The 21,694-nt window shown below is 38.0% G+C and overlaps 1 protein-coding gene across 2 annotated transcripts in view; it reads left to right on the top strand.

The window, feature by feature from the left end:
* Positions 1-21,694, top strand: part of TTYH1 (tweety family member 1) — a 1,335,534-nt gene that overhangs the window by 1,112,196 nt on the left and 201,644 nt on the right. For both annotated transcript variants that reach the window (XM_044081666.1, XM_044081659.1), the window contains exon 6: positions 3,335-3,407. In XM_044081666.1, coding sequence (XP_043937601.1) covers positions 3,335-3,407 — 73 coding nt within the window. The remainder of the gene's footprint in view (positions 1-3,334; positions 3,408-21,694) is intronic.

Below are 21,694 nucleotides of genomic sequence, written 5' to 3'. Positions count from 1 at the left end.
GGAAAGAATACCACCAGGATGAAAGGAGGCAGCTGACCATTTTGTAGAAAATCCATTTATTGAGCGCTTTCGTCCTTAGTAAAAGAACTTCATCAGAATACTGAATACACACATAGCTCCATCTTTTATACCCAGCATGCTGTTGGTGTTAATTAAACAGTTAAAAAAATGAACATCTTAAAAGGCTATGTCCCAAACTTTCCACATTTATACACAAACATTCGTTTCACCATGCCAAATTGTTAAAACATGAAATACTTATAAAACTAAGGCTGCTTTTAGTCTTAAGACAGGACTGATTGATATATTCTAATTTAAACCAGAGTAGGTAATGGCATTTGTTGGCAATTGCCACTGAAGATCCTTGTATTCAAGGTAGTCATCTGTGGGTCCACCTCTCTGCCCCCATCCAACTGGTCAATAATAATAAATTCGAAAAATGGTCAGTGAACGTCTGAATGTGCAGTGATAGTGCATTGTCCATTTCTTTCTTCACAATGTCATAATTATGTTGATAAATTCTGCTTTTTAGACAGTTCTTCATTTTTCCAATATAGAAACAGATGCATTTCTGACATGCTGCTAAGTAAACAATTCTCCTACTGTTACAGATGAACTTCTTTTGAAGTTTGATAGTACCATAATGTTCTAATCTTACTTCACTAGTATACATTTACACTGTGTACAAAGTCCACATTTTTTCATCATCTCCACTTGCTCACAGTTAATCGCTCTCTCTGGCATATTTTTTATATACAGATATCTTTTTTGTATACAATGAGTGGGTTTTTCCCAACTATTTCCTTATATTCTGTTTCAGTGTCAAAGACTCTCCAATTTTTACATATCACTTTTTTGATGTCAGTGAAATCACTATTGTATGTTAAAATTAATTCCTTACACATTTTGTTTTAAACTGTTATGTTGTTTGTAGGCATTTGTTTCCTATGCATCCCTATTAAAGGTAGGTAGTAGCCCCCAGTCCTCTTCTCTGTTACCTCGTTGAAAATGTTTGTGTATAAATGTGGAACGTTTGGGACATAGCCCTTTAAGATGTTCATTTTTTAACTGTTTAATTAACACCAACAGCATGCTGGGTATAAAAGATGGAACTATGTGTGTATTCAGTATTCTAATGAAGTTCTTTTACTAAGGACGAAAGCGCTAAATAAATGGATTTTCTACAAAATGGTCAGCTGCCTCCTTTCATCCTGGTGGTATTCTTTCCTAGTATGTTGCCAAAACATTCAATATTAAATACTCAACTGGATTTTGTTCTCAAGTGTAGTCAGCTTAGATGTAGAACATTTATTCATTTATTTACTCAACTGGATTTTGTTCTCAAGTGTAGTCATCTTAGATGTAGACCTTTTATTCATTTATTTATGTTTGTTTACCTGGGTAGTGCACTGATCAAAATTGTTATATTTCAGGATCAGTCCAGGAATACTGTTCAAAAAAGCATATCAAACCTATCATACAATACCTCCACCATAATGCTTAAAGTGCAATTGCAGATACAGATCTGCTGGTATTCATACGCAAGCAGGCAGTACAGTGCACTTTCAAACTGAGAAAGATTATAAAGAAAATTTTGGTGAGATTCTAAATACAAGTGTTCTGACTGGTAAACTGAAAATTGCAGCCAAGCTTTACAACATCTGGCTTTGTTTCAGATGTTGTCAAAGGAGTAAGGTTTGGCATGACAACTACCCCTGAAATGGGTCTCACTGTTCTCTTCCTGGTGGTAAAATATTTTAATTTCAGCAAAAGTATGTGATGAAAATGCAATATCACCTAATTAATATATTTTAGATAGCATATTAACCAAGAAAGTGTTTCTCAGACTCCATATCTTCCTAATAATCCTTAAAATTACTGCATGAGTACATATGCATGACGATATTATATGTGCTGTATGAAGGGGCTGAGCAAGATTCAAAGGTCAAGATGTTATTTTATAATTTACATGTAATTACATGTAATGAAGAACCATAAGTAATAGGGGAATTTCCCTGATCTATTGGCCAAATTATCCTTGCTCAGTATGAATATCACTTCTGAAAATGGGTTATGCCTGGGGGGACTAACCTGGTCAACAGAATTATAAGCAGATAAATACATTTCATAACAGGGTTTTCTGCCACCTAGAAAAGTCTTAACTTCCCTCAGAGTTTAGAATGAGAAGTCACCTTTCCCAAATTAGGTTACAAAATAGAAACACTGGTTCTCATAGGTCATTATGTTTGACATGAAAAACTAGCTTCAATGATTATACAAGGGAAAGAGTGTGATTGCCTTTCGTAGTACACTGTTTCACGAAGCCTGCAATTTAAGATATGATCTAATTTCAGCAAGACATCATTTAATTTTAGTTCACAGACTGTAAATAGTGACTTGTACCAGAATGAATAACACTTCAGTGGAAAACATTTTGAAGTCTCAGGATATGTATTCTTAGAACAGTAATAAATTACTGTTTGGTGCTAAAGGGCTAATGAAGCACAAAGTCACACTGGTACTGTTTTGCTTCTGGAGCGACAGTGTAGTATTCATCTGCTGTCACTGCTGGTGGCCTCCTCTTTCAGAATATCACAGCGTATCATCATCATCATCATCATCCCTAATTAAAATTGCAGTGAGTAGTGAGGAACCAAACTTCAGCAATACGGAAAACAGTAATAAAGTGTGAGCATTTTTTAATGTCCCTAAACCTGATTTAAGGACCACTTATAGAAACTTCCTGAATCTGATTTAATAAGGTAGTTATAAATATATCCCTTGGTCTCCACACCAGGCACTCTGTGTCATGACTTATACACCTATTTCAACTCAGATATAGCAACACAATCAAAAACATCTCCAAAAAACAACTGACATTTGCTTCTATGTTAGGTTTGCATTAGAAAGGCATTTATTTATTGAGTCAGCAACACAGTTTGAAGCAAAGGACCCCTTTATTAAAATTGTGGGTCATGAAGACATAGATATGATATACTTCATTAAAGCCTTATTGAACCATTGAATTTCTGTCTGTTTTTGTGGACATATTCCCTTCTTCCATATGATGGTTTGGCCTCTTTATGCATATTACCTGAGAGGAACCTTGCATAGCATAGACAAAAAGAAGAGAGAGAGAGAGAGAAATAAAGAGTTTTTGATGAAATCCTCAGTTTATCATAGTATATCCTAAGTTATAACCACAAGGAGCCCCAGAGGAAAATATGATTAAAGAAGGTAAAAAAAAGAATTGAAATAATTGAAACAGACAGCAAAGGTGAATATTTTTTCATAGAACTGTAACACGTCTAATAGTGTTTTTGATTTGTTCTAGGATGACCATGATGGGGTCGCTGGCACTTCTTCTCAGTTGGGGGTCCCTGGGATTGGAGACAGCAGCAGTTGTGGTATGTGTTATGTTTTGAAGATATTTTTTCTTGAAAAACTTATATAAGTTTTTTAGTTTAGCAAAGGATCCCTTTACTTAAATTGTGGGTCATGAATACATGGATGCAATGGAGAATAAAAAGTGCTTTAGCACAGTTAACTGTGACATTTTTTAACTTCTAAAATGCCACAACAAAACTTAACTACTGTCCAGCTCTTTTTCACTTCCCCTTTTCATTACAGTAAGATACTCTGATGTTGGATTCATACTTAGACCTCCTTTATCCTCTCTAAGAATTAACTCTATGACCATACTGTTGTTTCTGTAAGCACCTGGGCTTCAGATTTCACTTGTTTTTCATTGGTTATTGCACTTCCTTGATTGATATTTAATACACAACACTTTAACCTGACCTGGTCTTTCATGAGACTTTGGCTGCATTTGCAAGCAGTCATGTGTCTCTGCTGGAGTTTTAAAAATAGAAAATAAGGCAGGGAAGTAATTTTATTTTTTTCTTTCTTTGTGTCTACACTTTCTTTTCAACTATTTAGAGCTGCCTTCCACAGTGCCTCTTTTGATGCCTTTTGAGTTTTCCACCCCTAATCTAAATTTAGCTGTAGAAGCCCCTCCCCCTTTTTATCAATCCATCCATCCATCCATCCATCCATCCATCCATCCATCCATCCATCCATCTATCCATCCACCCATCCATCCACAACTCCTTTTTCCCATTTTTGCACATGGGGTCAGGGTGTCACTTCAACAGTGACAATCATCTAGAGCCAGGGTTTACACTGCCAGGTGGATAGCCCTCCCCTTCTTATCTCATCTACTAATTCTACTGGGCACAAAAAGATCAAACTGGGAAGGCCTTCCATTTAGACTCTTAAAACCTGTGTTAGGCTGTTTTCATATCGTCACAGTTAGTGTATCCTCACAGTGCCCAAGTCATCCTGCTGTAAATCCCTGCTGTATTACCAATTTCTAGTTCACCTAAAACAGCCTGGTGCCATAGATGAGCACTTTCCCAATTTCTCTGCCCCACAGGCTTGGTAAATATAGCCATCCGGAGACAATTTAGGAAATGTCTCATGTTCACTGGCAACCAACTAATCCTTAGAGAAACAAATACAGTATATGAGAGATGTAAGTACACAATGTCACTGGAGGCAATGCTCTCACTTAAAAGCACTCAAAATAATAATCAGGTTGACCAAACAACTAGACCAACATGTGCTGAGGCACTTAAAAGCAACCTTCTTAAACCCCAAAGACCTCCTAGACATTTGTCCTACAAAAAGAATTTTCATAATCCCCAAAAGTGCTCCACCAAAATAGCATCCAATATAAAACACAGAGCCACACCTTTTGGAGAGTCAACAAAGCCCATAAGGCAAGCCAACATACTGACCAATATTTTAGTCAGAGGAGACTCCATTATGAGTCTCACATATGTCCCACTCACCAGGCTGAATAAGGAGAAAATCATGATCAGCTGTGTATCAGGGGGCCAGGATCTGCCAAATCACCCATGTACTCAAGTCATAGGTCCATAGGTTCATAGGTAGGTACTAGGCTATTGGCCCTAGGGCCTATATAATCCTAGCCAAAAGGTACTCCCTTTTTTGCCACCCAAGAAAATTTTTTTTCCTGCCTGTCGAGCAGAGCCACAGAAATGATCCCTGGGGTGAATTTCCTATTTCCCATCCAATCATCAAGATTTTTCTTGAAGAGTGCTAATGAGGAGCTCTGTTTGACATAGATAGGTAGTATGTTCCAGAGTATAGGAAGTCTCTGGGACAGGAATCTATCCCACCAGCATGTTCTGTTTATTGTGGTGACAAGGTTTAGGTCTATAGAGCATGTAGCTTGGATGGATTGGGATTTCTTTAAGTGGAGCATGTCCAACAGCTCTGGGTTTGACATAGCTTTGTATGTTAGGCAGAGATTGCCTCTGAGTAGGCGATATGTGACGGAGTAAAGCTGGAGTTTTTTGAGACGGTCTGCGTAGGGCATCTGTTTGAGGCCAGTAATCCTCTTTGTGCAGTATTTCTGTGGCCTTTCCAGTTGTTGTAGATGTCTTGTGAGGTACATACCAAAAGGGGTGTTGTACTCTATAATGGGTCTAATGAGTGATGAGTAGAGGGGAACAATGACCTCTTTTTTTCTGGATGAGAAACCTTTTGTGATGAGATGAGCCACATAGAAGGATTTTCTGACCACTGTGGTGATGTGATTATGTGACTATTAAAGGAGAGACTACTGTCCACCTGTGTCCCAAGGTCTCTTATTACACTTTCGGCATTAAGTAGACTACCACTTATGTGGTAGTTCATGGGTACAGAGTTTGTACCAAAGGGAATGACAATACACGTTTTGGCATTGAGATTCAGGCCATGGCTTTGACACCAGGCATCTGTCTCAGTGAGGCCCTTTTGTAGTATGTCCACATCGTTAGGAGTTTCGAATATGGCTCCTAGTTTGCAGTCATCTGCAAACTTTGTTAGCCAAAGACCTTCTATGTTAGCCTGTACTTCAGAGAAGTAGATACCAAACAGGAGAGGACCCAGGACTGAACCCTGTGGTACTCCACTTGTCACTGGTCTGAAGTCGGATTTGGAGTCTGCTACTTCCACAGTGAGGGTTCTGTCCATGAGCCAGATGGCAACCCATCTTGTGACATAGGGATTTATAACTAGTTTAATGAGCTTATCTATAATTGCAGAGTGGGGGTTGGTGTCGAAAGCCTTGGCAAGATCTCAATAAGCTGTGTAAACCACCTTACCCTCATCTATGGCTTTGGTGACTGCTTCAAAGAAGTCAATCAGGTTTAGGAGACATGATCTGCCTTTTACAAACCCGACCTGGGTAGGGTCAAGAGTTTGGAGATTACCAATGTCTTTGTTTATGAGTTCCATGATGATATGTTCCATGGCCTTGCAGACCAGGCTCATCAGGCTAATGGGGTGGTAGTTCCCGGGGTCCGTCATTGCTCCCCCTTTGTGGAGTGGGTTAACAATCGCAGTGCGCCATTCAGCGGGCACAATGCCTGAGGTGAGGCTATGATTGAACATGGTACTTAGGTAGGGTAGCAGTTCATTCTGTAGTTCGTGTAGAACGCAGCCTGGGATATTGTCAGGTCCCATGGATGCTGTGTTCTTGGCTTTGAAGAGTGTGTTTTTTACCTGTGCAGCCATGATTACAGGAACTTTGCATTCTTCCGGTATAGAGATGGGTCCTCTATGGGGTGAGAGAGGGGTAAAGTTAGCACTGAACCTATCTGCCAAGATGTTGGCAATATCAGTTGGTTCTGTATATTTAGTGCCATTGTGCTGTAACTCAGAGCAGATCTGAGTGTTGCCATTGAGATTTTTGACATAGCTATAGAATGCTTTCTGGTTGTCTTTAGAGTCAGTGGTAATTTTGTTTTCATAACTAGCTTTGGAGGATTTTATGAGGGATCTTAACTTCTTACTGAGGTTGACCAGGGAGTTCCTCCAGTCATGGGATTTTACTCTTTTTTGAAACAGTTTCTTTCTTCTGTTGTAAAGTTTGTTTATGGCAGAGGACCACCTGATTGGTTTCCCTTTTTTGGAGGATAGCATCTTGGTTCTATTAGGGATAGCATGAGCCATGCACTTGTGTAAGTGCTTATAAAGTGCATTTGTGTAGGATTCAGCAGTCGTACCTCTATTGTCAGTCTGCATGGGTGTCATGAAGTTTGCCACTTCTGTCTTAAGAAGTGTGAAGTTGGCTTTGGATAAGTTTTTTATAGTGGTTTCCCTAATTGGGGGTGGGGGCGGGATGTCTAGGGTGATTAGCTTGTGGTCAGATCTGACCAACGAGGAATTGACCTCTGGTGTGGAACACCGGTTGCCCATGTTGGTAATGACCAGGTCTAGAATATTGCTGCCCCTGGTGGGGGTGTGAATTAGTTGATCCAAGGCATTGGAATTTATGAATTCCAGAAAACGTTGAGCAAAAGATTTATTACATGAGTAGTTTTCCCAGTTAATGGTGGGGTAGTTGAAATAACCCATTATTAGAGTGTTGGGTTGTACCCTAATACTTTCCAGTGTATCAAGAAATGAGGAGTTGGAATCCTGGGGCATGGTGGCGGGTCTGTAGCAAGCTACAATTTGGATTGCGGTCTTGCCCAGAGTTAGTTGCACTTGGATAATCTCGGATGCATTATGCTATGCAGCTAGCCTGGAGGTGTGGATATCCTTAATGAATATGGACACACCTCCACCTTTACTGCTTTGTTCCGGGTTAGGTGGCCGAAAGGTGTGGTATGAATTATAGCCTGGTAACGCAGGGGTGCTCTCTGGAGCTTTGAACCAGGTCTCTGTCACTGCACAGATGTCGATGTTCTCCATTTTAAGGAGTGCCTCGAGTGAGTGCATTTTGAGGTTTAGACTTCTAGCATTAAGTAGCATTACCCTCAGATTTTGCTTGCTTGTACCTGTTACTGTGGTGAATTTGTCATTTGAACCTTGCCTAAAAAAGGCACTATAGGGTGGCAAGAGCTTTAGCCAGTGTTTGGAATCCCAAGGGTGACAGGTGCAGGCCATCTCTGGCAAAGCATTGTGGTCTGTCGATCATGTCGTCCCAGGCAAACAAATACTGGATCCCCTTAGAATGACACCAGAAGCTCAGCCAGTTGTTGAAATCAATCATTTTGTCCTTGTACTGTGGTATCATTTTGAGTGATGGCAGGATGCTACTCAGGGCTAGGGTCATACCTGCCTGGGCTACAAGATCGGAGAGCTCCTCCATGTCTCTTTTCAGTGTGCCTGACTATAGAGTCACCTATGACTAGAGTGTTGGGTACGTTATGCCTTATGGGCTGTGGTTGAGTGGCACACTGAGTTTGTGGGCTATGTGTCATTTGGGTTGTGTTGGGGGTGGAGTTTGCTTGCATTTCTGCTTTGGAGGTCCCTGATGCTTGGGCAGGTTTTTATTGAGAGCCTCTATGAATGTAGGTGTGTGTTTTGTGTTTCTATGTGTGTGTTTTGGTGGTGTAGGTTTTGAGGGACTATGTGATGAGTGTGGTGTGGTGCAAGTGTTTACCTTCTCCTCTTTACTGTCTAGTCCAGTCTTGGGTGAAGAGAGCTTTGCTTCCAGTTTGGCTATATAAGTGCATCTCTCACAAGTTGTAGTGTTGGGTGGTAGGAGGAGAGGGTTGTCTGTGTACATGAGGCAATTGCTGCATTGCTGCAAGATGCCCAGATTCATCAGGTAGACAGGAGAAATCACTGGGAGCTGACTCTTAGACATGCCTGGATAGGTGCTTATTTATTAAGTACTAAAAACTGCTTTCCTCTTTACAAGTGAGGAAAGTTGAGTGCTGCAGTAATTTGTAGCTTATTTAGTTCGTACGAGTTCTGAACAAATGCTGAGTTCAAAGAAACAGATTTGAGTGCTGAAACTAGAGAACTGACTAGTTCTGAGAAACAAAATTAAGCTAGAAGGCTTCCCTCCAACAAAGAAAGGCTTGGACCACAAAAAATCCAAAATTAGACCACAAGTACCAGTATGACTCAATCTTAGTCAATCTGGGTGTAAATGACCAAAGACATACTTCCCTGCACAATATGGAGGGATACACTATGGATCTTTTTAGACTCTACATCCCAGGCTGGTATATGACTAGCTCTGAACATCATTCTACCTTCACCAAGGATGATGCCATAATATGAACAAAAGATGATTGACTTCAATAATTGGCTTAGTTTTGCTGTCATTCCTAGGGGATACAATATTTGTCAGCATGTTAGGATATGCTCAACAGAACATTTTACTTTGCTAAGGATAGTCTGCACCTGTCCCCTCAGGGGCTGTTCCTTTTTGTCATATACTTCTCAAAAGTCAAGGCCAATGTCAGGGGCCTCTGGCTGACCAAGATTGCATATGATTACAAACTAGTAGCAGTCATAGGTTCCCCCAAGGCACACGTATCCTACAGGAAGGGGTCTATATTATCTTGCCAAAAGTTGTTTCCAGCAAATACGGCAAGATCGAACTTCAAACCACGAAAACCCATTAACATGAATTGCCAGGTCACAGATTTTTTTTTCCTAGGAAAAAAATTGGTTGGCCATCTCCGTGAAATTGTCCTTTACGCCACTGTAGTGTGATCTTGGCATTGGTATGTTTATTTAGGGGGGTGTGGGAGCAAAGCACCCCACTTTGTAATAATTTAAATGGTCTGTGGTATTTAGTTGGTCCACCGATTTTCTTCCTTAGGAAAAAAATCAATGACCTGGCCATTTGCATTAGTAGGTTTACGCGGTTTGAGTTTCGATCATGCCGTATTCGATGGAAACAGCTTTCGGTAAGATAATATAGACCCTACAGGAAGGGCTAACACAGAGAAATAACTGGTGTGAAAGCCGCAGCTTAAAACTCAGTGTCAAGAAATGCTTAATAGTAACCTTTGAGAGGTTAGCTACCCTAGGAAATTACCAAATCAATAACACACCCCTATGAGTAGAACCAATAGTCAAGGATATGTGTATGTATGTAGATAGTAACCTGGCTTTTGACAAACATGTGTCTAAGGTAGTAAAGAAGCCATTCTATGTTGTTCAACTTATAAGCAAGGACATGGCATCAAGTTCCAAGCAATTCATTACTCCAGTGTATTTGGCCATCATCAGGCCTATCAATGAGTAGAGTGCCCCCTTTGGTATGTACCTGACCAAGCACATGCAACAACCTGAACGTCTACAAACACTCATCACAAAAAGAATACAGAGTGTAAACAGCATGCCTTTTGCAAAATTCTTCAAAGCCCTATCTCTATACTCAATCTAAGGATTTAAACTTTGCTTGCAATATAAATAGGATATGTTGAGATAGACGAATATGTGACTCTGGAACAGGCTTTCCATTCATGTCAAGCATAGCTCTTCCCTAACCCTATTCAAGAGGAAACTGGACCAGTGGATGGGAAACTGGAAATACATCCCGTGTCTAGCACCTATATCAGGCTGTAAATCTTACCCTAGCTTATATACCCGTAAAATGACAACTAAGGCACATAAACGTGTGGGATACATTTGGGAAGTCTGGTTAAACTTACAAAAGCCAACATATAAACTTGCAGAATATATTTCGGATACTTGGCTAGGCTTATTAAGACCCCAGTTGTCAGTAGCCTAGTATACACCTATGAACCTGTAAGAAATAGTTTTGTGCACATTTCTCAATCAGGGACTCCAAATTTTATGGCAGCTTCCTTTTAAATACCTTCTCTTCTGAAACATGCTTCTTTTCAGCAGCTTAGCTGTTTTGTAAGGCAATGAAAAAGTTTTCACAAGGTGATATCTCTCCATTATTCCAAGTCAAACATATATAAGCTACATAATTTCCTCATTATTGTGGCTTCTGGGCAACCTGTGTCCTGGCACATGTTCTGTAACTGTTTGCTTCTACATAAGTAGTTCTCTGACTTCACTATTACTATTGTGAATCTGACTTCACTATTACTATTGTGAATATACAGCAGATTATACAGAAGGGACTCCATAATATGCTGGTAACTCTAGTGTGATCAACTCAAAAGAACTCGTACAAAAAAAGCAATTCCGCAAGACAGTAAACACCATCTGTAATAAAAGAATTCATAAAAAAAACATTTTTGATGGTGGCAAGTCCTTGTTTCCATCAGTATGGAGGATTGTTCCCCCACACTCCTACTACTTCTATATGTACTGATGCCAAGGTCACCCCATTTCAGAAAATAAGAAATCCCCCTATAAACAACAAAATCAGTCACACACTAGTGCCACACATAGGAGTGCCAATCACTAGCATTTTGTGCATGAATTTGACTCCCTACAGAAGGTTATATACATTAGTAACTATAGCACTACTGCAGGTCCTCTGCTGTCTATGGGCCACACTGATTGCAGATTACTTACTTGCACTGTTCAGTAACCACAGATACATCATCTCTCAACATCTTATGTGAATACAGACCTGAATGCTGAGTATATGATTGAGTAGGTAAATTAATATCGCAACTAACTGTTGTATTTTGTCGTCATGGTATTCGACCAATTACATGAACAAAATTCCAGAGCTACAAAGTTGAGTACTCCATGTCTTTTACCCTACTTCTAGTGCTGGTTTGATTGATTAACTCTGACTTTAAAATCGTGTTTTGTTTTTTAGATATAATTAATATGTTTTGGGGAATGTACGGCGTGTGCTTCTTCATTAATTTTAATTACATTAATACATATTATATTCTATCCTAATGAAATGTTGGGGTCTTTGTTCAGTATTTCAGACCTGATGGCAAGACACAGGCACCAAGGAGGGAGGCTGGATGCCTCTTACATTGTATTAACATGGCAGCAATTGAAATGCAAGGTAGAGCCATATGACATGCATTCACAGTTAAAGGTGCTCTTAAAGCTTTACTGCACTATATGTTACAATCTTCCCCATAAGGTAAAGACATTACACGTTATATACAGACTAATAGATGCTTTAATATAGACTGTTCTAGGGGCATTGCATGATATACATTTATGAAGCTTGTACATGCACAGAGAAAGAGCATATTGGAATGTTGTGTAACAGAAATGCACATTTTCTGAACAGCAGCTGAATAAACATGTTACAAAGTCATTCCATATGGAGGGATTTTTGATTATCTTCCTAAATATGGATACTTTGTAGAGTTCCCAAAAACAGATGAGGTCATATTTGGTACAGGACTCATAAAAAGTGCCTAGATTAAGTGTCAGCCTCATTCAGTGAATCGTGTGATATATTAGGTGGTACATTTTCATGATTAGAGTAAATGCTATGTGTCAGAATCAGTTCTGGCAACTGAGTCACTTCTTGGCTATCGCAAAACTTCAGTATCCTGGATAGAGAACCATCCAGTCTTGTATAGATGTCTACTGTTATATTTGAGCCTTGGTACATTTCTGGTTTTAGCAATGTATGACTTAGGTGCACCAGCTTGATCTGCCAGAACAATTTCCTGTTGCTCCTAACACTTGACAAATACATTCTGTACAATATTCAGTAAAGGCAGGGTCTTAGTTGATCTCTTTCAGTATAGTTTCTGCATTTGCTAAGCTTTCATCCAAGCTGATTGTATATTCAATATGTTTGTGATTTAAGTAATATAGACAAGGTATTTAACTTTATCTTCAGTCTTCTTCCAGTCAACAACTGAGTAGAATGCAGTCCAACTGCTCGCAATGGAGTACTTCAATACTTAAATATACAAGTGGTGCAGTATTATCTTGAGCAACACCAGACTTTTTTCTCATATTTTATACAGTTTGCATGACTTTTGTGCCTGCCCATTGGACAGTCACACTGTGTGTACCATAATGAAAAGGTTATGTGTTGAACTTCCTTATCCTGTGAGAATGTGCATTAATTGGGTCTATATTAGAACACCAAACATTCAAAATGTCGAGTGTTCTTATATCGAACCCTAGCAATCAAAAAAAAAAAACATCGAACATTCAGAACAGCAAATTTTTTCCTAGGGAAAAAATTTGCTGTTCCAAAACACATGCACACAACACAAGCACACCAAACAAACAGCAATCCACATACATACACCTAAACTCTAATACCTAACCCTACACTAAACTACACAAGCACCACTAACTATCCACTTACCTTAACCCTAACCCTAAGGTCCGTCACTATCACACAGTCACCTCACCCGTGCCCTAACCCTAACTCACCTAACCCGCCCTAACCCACATGCCCACACAATCGCACACTTACCTGACCCACGCCCTAACCCTAACTCATCTAACCCGCCCTAACCCACACGTCCACACAATCGTACACTTACCTGAACCTGACCCGTAACTTTCCACCAGATCGCTGAAAATACCGAAGCAACAGAAACAGACAACCAAATTCTTTCCCTAGGAAAGAATTTGGTTTCCTGTTACTTCGATATTTTCAGCTGAAAACTGGTCGATATTAGAACACCCGACATTTCAAATGTTCGGTGTTCTAATATAGACCCCATTAATCTTATTGGATCAAGGGCAAATTATTATCAGAGATGAGGATGTAAGGGATTCTATGATGTGAAAATAATTTTCTTTCATTAGTGTAATAACTCATTCTGAGTATGTACTGCTTAGGTTGATGACTTTTGCTTACTTTAAGTATTAGTCAACACAGATGGCAGACAGGCTGTGAAACAAATCAGCAGTTACTTTAATCCTTGGCTTGTCTGTTTTTTCATCAGATATCATTGTGTCTGTAATGTTACTTTTGTGGAACATATTGCAGATTTGACAGTTTGTGACTGTGCGTTCTATTTAATGAGTCTTACCAGGCCAAAAACATTAATATGGCTGATTCAGAAAGATTACTGGGAGCTTCACACAGGGTGTACAATTTGCGGTAACCATTTCTAATTCAGAGACAGCCCTACCACAGTGCTATAACACAAAGATGTACAACAACATATAGTGTTAGCTCTGTGGCTATGCTAAATGCTAATGAGGCATTCTGGGAGAGGGGCAGGTGCTAGTTAGCACAGTTTAGTGGACAGGTAATGTTGGGGGTATGCCTGTGTGTATGTGTGGAGCTGCAAATGTCAGTGTATGTATGTGTGTGTGTGATCTGGGGAATTCACAATAGGGGGGGGTTAGTTAGTGGAATGAAAAGGTAAGAGTGTGTATGTGTGTGTGTGTGTGTGTGTGTGTGTGTGTGTGTGTGTGTGTGTGTGTGTGTGTGTGTGTGTGTGTGTGTGTGTGTGTGTGTGTGTGTGTGTGTGTGTGTGTGTGTATGTGTTTAGGTGAATAAGTGAGTGTGTTTGTGAACGAGATTGGGTGGGGGGGCTGTGCGTATATGCACTAAAAAAGATTCAAACCCTGTTCTCTCCCATTTCTCATAGAGGGCATTAGTCCTCTGCACATCAGAAGATACAAGGGATACCTGAAACTATTACAGGTAAAGTAAAAGGGGCAAATGTTTCTAATCCCACACTTTCCCATACAAAGTAATAGTAGCAGCATTAACCCAAAAGTCAAAAACCAAGAAGCTGTTGAAATAGATAAAATGAAATCAAATCAACAACTGTAATATAAATTTAATCATTAATGATTAAATTCATGATATTACAGTTGTTTTCTTTTTACCTATAAGAGACAACAACAGGAGTGTGTCCGTCTTGGGGGGAAGCTCCAGTACAAAGCCAGGAGGCTCACTAGATGACACTTGGAAGACTATTTAACCTAATAAAACCCAACAGAAAAGTTAATAGAACAACAGCCTTGGCATCACTATTCGCTGTATACACACTAATGGGAATGACTAATTGGACAGGGAACAGGAAGTTCATCCCTGATTTGGCACCTATGTCTGTAATGGACAAAGGCAGCTTGTAAATGTTTCATCTCCCAAGCCCCTGCTTACACTTATCAAGGGTACCAGAACTTGTCAGAGATTTGGTATGCATGGCTAGGCTAAAAAAGGCTCTTGTGGTTGTTGACCTAGTACACACCAATGAACCTGTGAAACTGTAATATGTGGCGTTATTGACTGATTGTAAGGAGCTATGATTTGCAAAATCATAAAAAGAGACACTGGAGCATTCTGTCAACTCAGGGACAGGTAACAGGTGAATGGTTGTGTATGTGCATGGGCGTGTCTATGTAGGTGAATATAGTTATGCATGTAGGAGAGTGAATGGGGGAGACCTGTGCCAATACAATGCTTGGGCCGCCAATGTGAACCACCACAGGAACGTTCTGATGTGCAGATGTGCAGATGTGATTGGTAAGGACAATGATAAGGAGATCTTTTCTCATTGTAGCTAACATGTTTCTGAATCAAAAATTGCTGCATTGTGCAAACAGACCCTTTTTATTGCAGATCTTACTGCCAGTGCTGGAGTTCTTTCTAAATCCCTGTTTATTCACATACCATTTGTTTATATCTGACAATACTGAAGTGTGCTTCATGGATTCTTTCAAGAATTTTGCTATATAGATGGTTTAACACAATCATTTTGTTAAATTTGGATAACAATCCTTGACACACATAAATGTCATCTTGAAAATTATTTACAATCAGATATTTTCTTCTCATCTGGCAAAATTTTCAGGATTTGAAGCTCTGTATCTTGGCCAGCATCATCAACAATTGATTCCATTAATAAACTGTTACATTCAGTAAATGTTGTATTGTCCAAAAATATCAAGTGAGATATTACAGTTCAAGTTTTTATTCATATTTTACATTATTGCATGCCCACATGCTGTACCTTGCTTCTTAAGCATAGCTTTCTGTACTGCTGATATTCTGAAAAGCTGCTCACTCTGTAATGTTTTTGTGAATGTGCAAAGCATTAGCTTCATGAACATGAGAATCGTGTTCTTTGCAATTTTGTGAATCATTCAGCTCAAAATCATTTAAATCATTGTCTCTATGAGTCCAAGTCCTTGAATTTTCTTGGCTGTCTGCTACGTGACCTCTAGTGCACTGCACTTGCATTTGCACCCTATGGATTTGCCTTATCATGCTTAGTTATTAGCAAGGTAATCTGCCCATATTTGTCTGTTATTTTATGGAATATAAATTGAAATCTTTGCTTTTTGATACACAATCCAGCTCTTTCTGACTCTCTTATTTCAGTTTGTGATCATAAAAACTGCAATGAAGTTTAAACTCTGTCAATGAACCCACAGATGTCTGCATTCTCGACAGATGAAGCATTTGCTTAATGATGAGAATACTTACATGAGTGTATCTGGGAATTTAGTGAAGGGTATCATAGATAAAGTTTCCTTTTTTGTTTTTGATCTATTACTCACTGGTATGATTAGTGAACCATTGTTCAACTATTTTAATGTAGAATGTCCCTTGATTGCTAATATGTATGGTTTACCCAAAGTCCATAAACATCTCAGGGTTCCACCTATGCGCCCGATTGTTTCCAGTAGGGGCTGGTCTACAGAACCTTTATCCATCTATGTCAAAAATAATTTACATCCTCTACTGGACAGTTGTGAGACTGTTTTGAAAGATACTAAAATGTTTTTACAGAGATAACGAACTCAGATGGAAGTACTGTAGAACACACTGCTCGTACACCAGGATACAGCAACAAGAATTTATTATAAATCCACACAACATGAAACTCCGGTTAAGCGCTTTCAACTGTTAGTCACAGTCTTCCTCAGAACAGTAAATTCAGCAAAGTCAATCCCTTATATAGTCACCTTAATTGAATTATTGCATACAAACAACCGCCAAATATTTTAAAGTCATATTGTCTGTGTGAAAATATTAAAAACAACTATTTATATAATAAGTGAATAGATGAACTTGTTTCCATCTTTTAAAAAACCTTAAAATCTCACATATATGTTTTATAAAAATATCCACTTGTAAATATTGTAATGTATACTAAAACAAAAAATATATACATACAGTTATAAATTTCTTTGAAAATTATAATCAACAATAGGTTGCATATAATACATAAATATTAAATTATCATTGTGTATGGTAATATAATACATTAGGTGTAAAATAAAATAAAAATAGCTAAATCCACATAAACGTTTAAAAATCTGTACTAATACAATCAAGTTTAAGCTACGTGATAGCCTACAATAGAAAATATATATTGTGTTTGCATTTGCTATGTGGGCCAGCAAGCTGTGTAAACTAAAGTACCCTATTACTTCCTACATGATCGAAAATCACAAATATATTAGTTTCATAATAGAGCTAGAAAAGGTTTGATGCTGATGTAGTCATTCAAACCAGGTTTTCTAGTTGAGTCGGTGAGAATCTGCCATCTGCTTTCTTTAAGGGCCAACTCCATTTTCCAATTACCTCCAAAAGGTGCAAAATGGACCTGATCAATGATGGTAAATTTGAAATTGTGTTCAATACCTTTCTCGGAGATGTGTCTGTATAGGGTGTTTTTGGTGTCACATTTCTGTATCCTATACTGATGTTCGTACATCCTCTTCTTGAACTGCCTTTCTGTTTTTCCTATGTAGTGTGCGTTACATCGTGTACATAAGGCCACATATACTATCCCCTTGGAATTACAGTTCCCCGTCAGACTTGAAATATAAGTGCGGTTGATGTCATCCAGCCTCAAAACTTTATCCTGGTTAATATATCTGCATTGTTTACACCTCCCGCATTTAGTTGTTCCTTTAGAACCTTCTCTCAAATCTCTGTGCCTGATGTCACTAGTTCTCTCCAACAAACGTTTGACATTGGGAGCAGTCTTATATACACATTTAGGATATTTACCTAACATCTCTTCCATATCCAACGCAGCTAACAATTCCCAGTGTCTGCTGAGGATATCTGTTATGAAATGAGTGTATGGTGTGTACGTCAGGACACAAACTCTTCCACTAAGGGCATCCTCCTTCTCTTTCTTCTTTTCTATGCAATAATTGCCTAAGACAGGAACATATTTAAGTCCCCACTGACCCTGTACATAATTAATCATTTCAGTGACCATCTTTTCTGGATAACCTCGATCCAAGAAAAGAATTTTAATGCATTCAAGTTCCGTCTTCATGAGGTCCTTAGTAGATGTCATCCTGGCTACTCGGATGCATTGGCCTTTGAGAATGTTCTTAAAGACATGGGGAGGGTGATTGCTAGTATAATGAATGTAATCGTTAGAGAAGGTAGGCTTTCTATATACTTTAGAGATAAAACCCTCTTCATTATGACTGATGAATGTGTCTAAATACGAAATTTCACTACAACTATAACTATAGGTAAATTTCAAAAATTCAGTAGTAGAATTAAGAAATTTCATAAATTCGTCTAGTCTCTCCACTGATGAGTTCCATAAAATAAAAATATCGTCTAGGTATCTAACATAATAGGAAATGTCTGGATAAAATTCACTCGTGAATACGTGCTTCGACTCCCATTCAAGCATTACCAGGTTGGCGTACATGGGAGCACACGCTGCTCCCATAGCCACTCCCCTGGTCTGCTTGAAATATTCTCCTTGAAATGCTATAAAATTGTAATCTAGCACCAACCACATCATATCACAAATCAAGTTGATTTTATCCCAGGTGAACCCTGAATATTTACGTAAGCTACAGGCAAAAAATTCTAAACCTTCGTCCTTAGGAATACTTGAAAACAAATCTTTAATATCTATTGTGAGATATATTAAATTAGGATGCCATTTATCATTAGTCAGTTCTCCCAAAAACCTCCAAGAATCTTTCATTATATGGGAAATTGAGTCGTAAATATTTTTTAACCATCTATCAATCAGTTGACCTATCTTGAAAGTTTTGGATCTAGATCCTGATACTATGGGCCGAAAGGGAGGTTTATCCAAAGACTTGTGCACCTTAGGTATCCCGACCATTTTGGCCAAAATAGGATAATCAGTCTTTAAAAATGTGTATGTATCATTTGATATCCTATTATCAATCAAATATTCCTCTATACACAGATCTATTCTTTTATGTCCAATATTTATTTGGTTCATAGATATATTTTCATAGCTGCCTGACTCATATAACAGATTATGTATTACTTTGTTGTATTCGTTGGTGTAAAATAATACCGCCCCACCTCCCTTGTCGGGCTTCATGATTCTAATATCTCTGTTACACAAGAATTTCTCCAAGCTGTCTCTTTCTGATACTGCTAAATTGTCATCGTATTTAATCTTGTCTTTCTTAATATTCTTGTGTACCCAGTAGATATCATTACACACCATTTTTTCATAATTTGATATAAATGGATTACTCACAGGGATATATGTACTTTTCTTCCTGAGGTTGGTACCTGCTATACCGATAGAGTTCCCTTTCTTATTAGCGTTAGAATCAGTGCTCTTATCAAATTGTACTGCCAAATTAAGCCGTCTACAGTACATCTTGACCTCCTTGATGTTGTCAACTAGATTCATCCCTGTCGTGGGGATAAATTTCATCCCCTTGCTCAATAATTTAACAAATTCCATATCAATCCCTATCTCTGTGTAGTTATACACTTTAAACCCTTCATACACAATTATGTTGGGACGTTGGTTGTCAGTATTGTCAGTATTAATCTCCTTACTAGCTGTTGCCTCAATATAAGGATACTTGCTATCACCATTATATGGTCTGTTCAAAACAGATTCATGGTGTGATAACAATGTGGATCCACTGTTGTATGTATTTTCATTATGATGTAAGGAAGTTACTGACTGTTCACTTACAATTTTCTCCTTACGCTTATTGTTTGTATGCAATAATTCAATTAAGGTGACTATATAAGGGATTGACTTTGCTGAATTTATTGTTCTGAGGAAGACTGTGACTAACAGTTGAAAGCGCTTAACTGGAGTTTCATGTTGTGTGGATTTATAATAAATTCTTGTTGCTGTATCCTGGTGTACGAGCAGTGTGTTCTACAGTACTTCCATCTGAGTTCGTTGTTTTTACAGAGATTGTATATGGAGACTAAGTGTATAAATAGTGAATACCTTTTTGTTACACTGGACATTGAATCTTTATTTAGCATTATCTCTAATCCATGGGGCATTGAAAATGTTAGAACATTTCTGACTGCTAGGAATTATAATAATGACAAGTCAACTCTAATATGCACCCTACTTGAGATAATTTTAGAAAACAATGTTTTTGTGTTTGGTAAAGAATTTTACGTATATAAGGTTGGCATAGCAATTGTCACAGCATGTGCAAACAGCTACGCCAACCTATCTCTAGTACAATGGATAACAGAGAGTGTACTATTAAGTAATGCATTTAGGGGTTGTATTCAATGGTACGTGCAGTTTCTAGATGACGTCTTTTTGCTGTGGCAAGATTCTGTAGAGAAACTGAGAGAATTCATTGATTACCTAAACACACCACGACAAACTTTTTAAAGTTCACTTATAAATACTCATAAAATGAGATTGATTTTCTTGATGTGAAGGTTAGTAAGATGAATTTAAATAGAATTCAGACAGGTCTCTACAGGATACCGGAAGGAAAAAATAATTTATTACACAACAAAAGTATGCATCCAAAACATGTTAAAACTAAATGTGCTGAAGTGACAGGTGTACAGAATTATGCGGCTATATAATGATGACACTAAGTTAGAATCAGCACTGTTAACACTGAAACAAGATTTGACCAGAGGATATATATATATATATATATATATATATATATATATATATAGAGAGAGAGAGAGAGAGAGAGAGAGATATGTATGTATTAAGGAAGTATGGAAAGAAAGACGGAATAAATGTAAACCTTATTATGGTGAGAGCTCTGTGGGAGAAATAAGTAATGGAAGGACACATACAAAGGAAATAGATAATGTTTTGGGAATACCCCTCCCATATTCAAGTGATATTAGCATGATCTGTGACATTATTAAGATGAACTAGAACATTCTAACTGTAGTAGATGAATTAAAAGATGCTGTAGGAGATGAACCCCATTTCTCTTTTCGTAATAGTAAATCACTAAAGAGGCATCTTTGTTATAGATCTAATATTGAGAGGAAAATGGAAGTATCAGATAGGCTGGGGACATACTCATGTAGAAATTGTATGGCTTGTAACTATATTTATATGGGAGGTCAATTTATACATCCACTTACAGGTTTTAAGATTGAATTGAGTTTTATGCTGATTGCAGGACTAAGAATGCTATATATTTTAGTTTTTGTACAACGTGCTATGCCTTTTACATAGGTAAAATTAACCGTATGCTTAAGGATAGAATATTAGAACATTGTAGGGATATTCGGAATGGTAAAGAGACCAATGTTCTGGCACAGCATATACCAAATGAAGGTGGCCGTGTATTTAAATTCTTTGTCTTAGACGTTATTCATGAAGGTATTAGAGGTTGTGACCTGAAAAATAAAACAGAAGCAGCAAAACACAAGTGGATTCTGCTGTTTCATGCTGATAAGCTTCCAGGTTTGAATAGCAAAATTTCATTAAAACCATTTCTAAAAGCCAGAGCATTACAACACTAAGATGGTTTTTAGTATATTTACTTTATTTATCTATGTTGTTTTTTAAAACTTTTTAAAAAATTGTTTGGTGTCTTTCTATACATTGTGTCATTAAAAGTTTTGTGTCAATATTAATTGAAGAATTTTGATTGGCTGATTTTGGATTTAAATTAAATTGGCTTCTGATTTCTGTAGTCTGATGAAGGGGTTAGACAGTGAAAGTGCATGCGTTGTATAAAATAAACGTTTATATATTTTTTCATTTTGCCGTATCTAACCAAGTTTTTATACCTTTATTGTTACGTTTGTAACTTCTTT

Source organism: Protopterus annectens, chromosome 1.part1 (genome assembly GCF_019279795.1).
Source record: "Protopterus annectens isolate FY-2018-M chromosome 1.part1, PAN1.0, whole genome shotgun sequence".
Taxonomy (NCBI): Eukaryota; Metazoa; Chordata; order Ceratodontiformes; family Protopteridae; genus Protopterus; species Protopterus annectens.
This window is presented reverse-complemented; position numbering and strand designations above follow the sequence as displayed.